Genomic DNA, 8,368 nt, shown 5'->3' with positions numbered 1-8,368 from the left:
ATGAAATCTGATTTGCCTCTTGATTTGCAGTTTTCCAGTTGTCATCCAAGCATTCAAGGTGAGGAAAACAAGTCAAGGATCTTATATTTCAAGTTTCTTGATGATGCCTAAAGAAGTTGAATCTAGGGCCGAATTTGAATATAGCTATTGATGTTTATCTCTTTTCCTTTTGGCAGATGTGAATTGTATGTTCAGGTTATTTGAGCTGCCGATTGGCTATGACTTTGACTATGATGAATACCACAGGTGAGAAAAAGCCTTTCTATTTGATCATTTTCTGTTTGAGCCCAATATCGAGATGAAACCAAAATGGTTTGTACAGTTTGTCTCTACTCAATTTATTAGTATTGTTTACAGTTTGCTGGATTTTTAATTGGAAATGTTATTTATAGAAAGGAGATAGATCTGCCAAGGTATTGCATCTCATATACTTTGTCAGTTTGTGCCTCATTGTCAGTTTTTCTTATAACTTAATTGCTTTTTCTAACTGTTTGATATGTATTGGGTGATAGTAATACAATGCTTCATTAAATTGATTGATTACGCTTTGTTGGGTAAAACCAGTTGATCCATATATAGATTCTTGTCATAAGATTGGCATCTAATATAGTGTGATCATAAGATTGATGTATAGCATATAAGTTTATAGAATGATTTTGCTGTTAAGTTTAGCTTGATGGATGCCAAAATTTTATCATATTATTGGCCAAAATATTGGGGCTGATGGTGTGTTGTTTAGGTCCATTATCTATTTATTTTATAGGTGCCTCTGAATGATTGTTTGTGTGGGGAGTTGTACATTTTCAGTCATGTTACAAGCAAATGAAGGGGATGGTGCATTTTACAGACCAAAGATAGATACCAATGTATCTGATGCATTGAACATGAAGTTTCAGTGCGCAACATTACAGGTATGTTGTTATCACTTTCTCTGTTCAACGATCTCTTGTTCTTTTGTTTTCTCATTATGTAAATGTAACTATCTTAGGGAAAAATACTTTTGTTGCAGCTTCATTTTCTGCTACCTGCTTGCTTTGAGCTGTATTACTCAGCAGAGGGTGAAGAAGGCAAGAAGGAGGCACCTGTTATGATACACATAGCCATTTTCGGTTCTGTTGAGCATATGTTTGCTATACTACTGGAGCACTACAGGGGGAAATGTTTGCTTCCATTTGTTATATGAGTGGTAGCTTATCATTGATTTGGCTGGAAGTTGGACTTTTTTTTTTCCTCCTTTAGTTCCAAGATGGAAAGATATGCATTAATATTTGCACTTATGCTTTGTCCTTTGCTGTTTGGTTTAATGTTGATGGGTAATTTTCTTATGAATAGGTTCTTTAGCAATAACAGTGGCAAATCCAACTGATCTTGTAAAATTTAGACTTCAAGCTGAGAGAAAATTGCCACCAGGAGCACCAAGGCGCTATTCTGGCACATTGAATGCGTCTTCCAGCATCTTGAGACAGGTTGTACGTGCATTGATATTGGATCTTATTTTTCCTAAAGAAATTTCAGGGAGCAGCATTGAATATATTGTTCTTCTTCTTTTTTTATATTGTGGGTACTTTGCGAAAAATTCAGGAAGGAGTTGGGGTTCTCTAGACTGGAATTGGACCTAACATTGCACATAATGCTATGATTAATGCTGCTGAACTAGCCAGATATGATCAAGTGAAGTAGGTTAACTTAGGGCTGGGTACGGTTTGGGCCGGCTTGGTTTTGGGCCCAACCCGTTTTCGACCCGTATTCCTCAGTTGGGCTAAAATCTGGGCCGAAAACTGTTTCCAAATTAGATTGGCCGAAATATTCAGGTTACCGAATTTTCGGTTCAGCCCGGTACAGTTTCGGTTTATTTTGGGCTTTTTTATTTTTATTTTTTTATGCACTTTTGGCCCATTTTGTGTTGAGAAAGCTATGGCCTATTTTTAATTGTAAGGCACAATAGGCCCATTTTTTGTTCAAACACCATTCAACAACCAATTTGCGGCAAGTTTTGCAGCAAATCGGAGGGGTTTCACTGGTTGCAGTCGCAGCTGGTGTAGTTCCGAACTTCCGATGCTAGGATCAATCAGAGTCTGTGACATCCCTTCACCAAACTACAAAATAAAAAACAGACAGTTAGATAAATTCCCAACATTATTTCCACATAAATTCCAAAAAACCTAAATCTAAACCCTAATTTATTTCCAAAAACCTTTAAATTGAAACCCCAAATTGATTTCCAGAAGCCCTAAATTGAAGCCCTAATTCGATTTCCATATGAAATTTCCTAAACCCATCCAAATTGAAAGTTTAAGATCAAATCAAGAACAATTTTCTTTAAACCCAAACCCTAAATCCAAAGCTTCACAAGTTAAATCCAAATCCTCACAAGCTTTACAGAAAACCTATCACAACAGAGAAAGTCCATGAAGGAGGAGGAACAAGAAGAAGAAAACATAGAGGCGACTTACCGAGTCCATATCAGAGAGGTGACAAAACTGCAGATCGAAGTGAAGATCGGTGTGGTTGTGCAGTTAGACTCGGCGTGAAGATCGGCATGCAGCAAGCAATGTTGTAGAGCAAGAACAGCAAACAACCAAACATTATCCCAAATCTTAGCACCCTAGTTTCATAGATCGAAACATAAAACAAACAAAAATTGAAGCCAAACGCGAAATTTCACTACCGAGTTCATATGAAGCAAAACAGTTCGAGAGCCCCCAAACCCAATCAAAACAACAACAGATGAGAAGAGATGTAGGGAGAGATGAGAAGAATTTTGATGGTGTCGACACGCCCCTGATTTTTAACACAAATAAAAATCGATATACAATCCCATAATTATATATGCGTGAACCTTCAGCCATCAATACAAAATACCTAGAAACTTTTTTCCTTTTAACCCAAGTACAAATTGATGCCCTGAACCCACTATGTCAATATCGACCGGCTCCATGGAGTCATATATTACAATGCTTACGAATTAAATTGTCAACAACAAGATAAAACGTAAATACTCCTCAGAGTTTACTACAACGGAAGTCCTTATCAAAAGTAAGGTCACATAAATGGCTTCCTACCGTAAAGCTGCAAAGGCGCTACCTCAGCTTCAGACCCGATTATCCTAACCTGCAGGATTAACCCCTACACCATTTGAATAGTGTACCGGGTCGTCACACAACAAACCTGGTAAGCTTTTGCAAGCCCATATGAGTAATTCAAAACACACACACACAACTCACGCCAAAAACGAGGAAAACCTTTCAACTCGCGAATAAAGAAAACATACCATGCTTCCCAAAACAATACTTTTTTCCCAAAAGAAAACAACGAAAGCCACATCGTGACAAAATTATATAAATCGTTAACCTAACAATTCAAATATGATAAATCGATCCAACCTGGATAAAACAACAAAAAAGTCAAACCTAGGCAAAACAGCAAATCGGTCCAATCTGGACAAAACAGTAAATCGGTCCAACTTGGACAAAACAGTAAATCGGTCCAACCTGGACAAAACAGCAAATCGGTCCAACCTGGACAAAACAGCAACACAAATCAATCATACATATCGTTAACCTAACAAATAGAATATGATTCTTTAGTCCAACCTGGACAAAATATGTACCCAGGAGTCTTAAGTAACCTACTTAGATCCATGAGGTACGATGGCAGACAGACTAGAGCTCTAACTGAATCGTAACCTGTCACCCGGCCAAGGTTCAACCTTACGATATAATATTGCCATGAGGATGCAACCTGCAACCCCGGATCCTTAGGCTAACCTGACCTTAGATCAAAACGTCAAATCAAATTAAAATGATAAATCACAACCTGTGACTGTCAATATCCTCAGACCACCGGTCGTCAGATCAAAATGTTAAATCAAACCAAAAGGAGAAATCACAACCTGTGACTCTCACATCCTCAGACCACCGGTCGTCGGATCAAAACGTTAAATCAAATCAAAAGGAGAAATCACAACCTGTGACTCTCAAATCCTCAAATATTTTTCAAAACAATAGAAATACCATTTCCCACCATTTGTTTTCCGAAAAGCCACACCCAAAACAATAAAACACATCATTCATGCATATTGTTTTCATAAATCCACAAATCCACCAAAACATATATATTTCACATAAATATATAATTACGTAGTCATCCGCTCAGGAATGCCTACTAATACCAACTATAGTTTGCGGTTAAATCAATAACTCTCAAAATGATAAAGGAAATCCGTTAATTAATGAACCTTGAACCTTGTGAGATTACTCACCTCAAAATCCCGCTGCGTCTTCTATACAGAACTGAACTAACACTATCACCAACAACTCGTCCAATTCACCTTTAGAAGCACCTAATCACCAATGATCTCAAATCAGTAACGATTCACAAATGATTTAAGTCCGAAACCCTTGTTTTGAACTAAAATTCCCAAAGTGACGCCAATCGAGACGAAATCACATCCGAGACCACCCAATTTCTCGGAATACTTCTACGATCGATATGTCCAAACCACAAGTCGATCGGACGCTCAGATCCTCACGGATCAAAACATCTAACGGTCCAAAATCGTAAAAATCATAACATATTCATTCGATCTCCAAAAATTATGTATTATATATCTAAACGCTAGTATTGACGAGTAGAAGATATATAGTAGCAGAAACTATCCCTTACATGGCCGGAAGGCCTCCAAAACGCCGCCACAGTCGGCGGTGCAACCACCACAACCACCACCAGCCAAAACTCAAAACCACAACAATCAAGCCATCCAGAAATGTTCATCATGAAGAGTAAAGCAACTTTCATACCTGGAGCTAAGTCTGGTTAGGCCTAGATCGTCCTAGATCAAGCTTGCAAGATTGGTCAATCGCAGCCGTCTAATCGAGCCCTAGATTCGTTGTGCACCGCAGATTTTCAAACCTTGATCTTCCACTCCACATGCAAAATCATCCTTCAAGGGGAGTATGAGGATGATCAGAAGGAGGAGGAGATTCCAAAACTAAGAAGGATCGGCCGAGACATCGCCGGAAAAGTGAATTTCCGGTCGGGTCCCGATCGCGTCGACTGTAGCTGCTCCGATCTCTACCTTCCGGTGAACCACCATGCAAGCCAACACCACAGGGAGGAGCGCACGGAGGAGGCGAACTGATCTAGGCTTGTCTGGTGGTCTGCCGTCGCTGGAGCTCGCCGGAAAATCCGAGTCAGATCCACCGGGTCTGGGTCGGGTCAGTCAAAAATCAGGAGAGAGAACAGAGAGAAAAGAGAGTTTCCGAAAATGGAAACTTACCAAAATGAAAATAGTAACTTTCCCGAAAGGGAAACCCCTATATATAGTAACTTTCCAAATTTTCAAACACTCATAACTTTCTCATACAAACTCCGATTTCCGCGTTCCACATGTCCACGAACTCGTATCGACGCGCTCTATAACTTTTGTGAAGGAAGTTTTTGGAGAATCCCAACATATAAAAAGTCAACCATGGGCAAATCCCCTAAAACCATATTCTTCAATTAATTATTCGTCCGAAACACTTCCGCTCCATCCACGAGCCACGAAACCGTCCAATAACCACAATTTAGATTCCGGAAAATCCTCGGAAAATAAATACGAATTTCTAGGGCATCTGATTACACGTATTTTTATACGTGTAATTATATCTAAAATACTAGAATTAAGTTAGTCCTCAAGTCAATTATTATGTAATTAATCCATTTTTATTTATTTTGTAGTAAATAAGCGGAGCTGTGAATTTCGGAAAAAGTTGTGCAAAAATGGAGCAATTTGGAGTTTCTGACAAAAAGACAAAATAGCCGATGCGGGTCAACTATAGTCAAAGCATCAAGAGAGCGAGATTCAATTGCCTCCGATAGAATGTGTGGAAGTGCATAGAGAAGAGAAGAGAAGCGAGAAGAAAAATAAAAAGAAGAGAGAAAGCAAAACAAAGTAAAAGAGAAAAGGCAAAGAAAAGAAAAAGAAAAAAAATCTGAACCATGCTGACGTCATCATGACGTCAGCACATCCCATTTCCTTTTCCCTTCTTCCTCACATGCAGATGCACAGCTTTCTTCTTTTTCTTCTTTTATATTTCTTTTTTTTTCTCCCTTCCTCTCTTCCTCTCTCTTATCACGCGCACCTTATCTCTCCATTGTCTTCAATTACACCACACACTCACATCCATATATATTGATTCACACCAGACCCAGACCCGATTGCTATATACTCTCTCTCACCTCTGATCCCAAACCGGCCTCTCTCTCACCAAGCCCCATTTTCAGCCTTCTCCTCTCTAACACCGAAATCACCCCACCTCCAACTCTCCTTCTCCATCTCTTCCTTCTCATATTTTCTTCCCTCCTCACCAAGATCTTCCTCATCAATTCCTTCCTTCTCATCTTTTCTTCTCACCTCACCAAGATCTATCTCACCAAGATTTTCTTTCCTCCTCACCAAGATCCACCTTACCAAAATCTACCTCACTAAGATTCTATCTTCTCATCAATTCTACAAATTTCAAAGAGGGAGCCCAAGCATCAAGAATTTCATTACCATTAAATTTGGGTAAAAGTGGGGAGACATAAATCAAGGCTAGCCATAATTGTTTTATAGCAATTTGTGGCTTGTTCTTGTTACTCCTACTTCTCTTCACTTTGTTCCTCTTAAAATTATGTATATTGATGTTTGTTTATTGATGGGTAGTGAGTAGATTTGTTGTTGGGGGCTAGGGTTGTGTGCCCTAGCCCAAATTTTATGTAAATGATGCCTATTTTAATGTATTGATGCAATTTAATTTGTTGGATACTTATATCAATTTTTGTTGGGTTGAAATGCATGTCTAGGAGCCTAGTCAACTCTAGGGTATGTATTTTGAGCATGTCTAGGATGGAGTTAGAGGCTTGACCCCCTCTAATTTCTAAGCTAGAACCCTCAATTTGGTATTGTAGGGGTTATAAGCATGGTGATTTACACCCGCCGCGTGATTGCGAGGGTGAATCGCTTAGTGGTCTAATTCTTGAGCTTTATGTCAACTAGAGCGACTTAGAGACCCTTGAACCGGCTCTAGCTCTCTCTAGTTGAGTTTGTGTGACCCTTGAAATGGCACATTAATACCGTAATTGAGAATATATGGTCCTTGAGCCTTGACCCGCCTAGGATACGACTACCGCCAAATGAAGAATTTTGCATCTACATTAGATTAGCTTCCGGCACATAGGATTTGGGTGAAGGAACCTCCCTAGCACCCAACACTCTCTTGTCTTGAATTTTTTTTTTCGCAAACTACTTTAGCATTGCATTTTTATTTTCTAGCAATTTTCTATTTTCGGTTCTTAAATTTAGTTTAAGTCTTCACAATTAAAAATCACAATTTCGGATACTTGTTGCTAGGATAATTTGTATTTGTGCTTAGTTGTCCGTAACTAAGTGGGGGTTCCCTATTCCCTTGGGTACTATACTTGGAGCTTAATTTATTTGCCCTAAACTTGATGACCGTGTTGTATTACGCGTGAGGCGCTAGATAACGCAACGAATCAATGGCGCCGTTGCCGGGGATTAGGGTGTAAAAACCTTATTCCCTTGGTGTTCGGATTCTTAGGCACTTTGCATATTTTTCTAGCTTTTTGTTTATTTTGATTTGTGTGTGTTAAATATTGAAAATATATTTTGGTAATTTCTATTGCCATATAAAAAAAAAAAAGTTCCAGATTTTTATTTTGTTGGTTACTTCTTGTTGAGTTTTTATTATTGTAGTAGAAAAGAAAAAAAAAAAAAAAAGAGTTTAATTATTTGTTTGAATTACTTGTGTTTTTTCTTGTATTCTAGTTTCTAATCATTTTCTTAGTTTTCTTTTGAAGGTGCATGAGTGAACTTCCTAATAAGAGAGGAAGAGGACGACCAAGAAAAAGAGTGAGAAATCCAAGGGCTAAATCTTTTGCACCATCGAGGACTACTTCACCTATTTTGGAAGAGAGATCACCAAGTCCAATATTTGAAGAGGTAGCAATGGGTGACGCGGAGAATAATGAGAGACCAATTAGAGCCTATAGTTGTCCTACCGTTGTCAACCAACCTTCTTGTATTGTCTTGCCACCTTGTGGAGTCAATTTTGAGATCAAGTCTTCTACTCTTCAAATTTTGCCAAAGTTCAATGGCTTTAGTCAGGAGAGGCCTTACACTCATGTGAAGATGTTTGAAGAAGTATGTGGTACACTACAATTGGGAGGACTTACACCGGATAGCTTGAAGATGCGTCTTTTTCCCTTTTCACTTCAAGACCGAGCAAGAGAATGGTTACATAGACTACCTCCCGCGAGTATACGATCATGGCGTCAACTTCAAGAAGAGTTTTTGAATGCATTCTTTCCTCCTCACCGGACTACA

At 38.8% G+C, this 8,368-nt stretch overlaps 1 protein-coding gene across 1 annotated transcript; it reads left to right on the top strand.

Moving 5' to 3' along the window:
* On the top strand, window positions 1–1,602 carry LOC121049996 (threonine--tRNA ligase-like). Its single transcript, XM_040508514.1, has 6 exons — window positions 1–58; window positions 177–246; window positions 794–911; window positions 1,010–1,160; window positions 1,333–1,466; window positions 1,582–1,602. Exons 1-6 carry the CDS (start codon window positions 1–3, stop codon window positions 1,600–1,602), a joined length of 552 nt encoding a protein of 183 aa, XP_040364448.1.
* The last annotated feature ends 6,766 nt before the right edge of the window (window positions 1,603–8,368 follow it).

This window comes from Rosa chinensis, chromosome 6 (assembly GCF_002994745.2).
Source record: "Rosa chinensis cultivar Old Blush chromosome 6, RchiOBHm-V2, whole genome shotgun sequence".
Lineage (NCBI taxonomy): Eukaryota > Viridiplantae > Streptophyta > Magnoliopsida > Rosales > Rosaceae > Rosa > Rosa chinensis.
The sequence above is the reverse complement of the archived record's forward strand: the minus strand, read 5'-3'. Positions and strand labels throughout refer to the sequence as shown.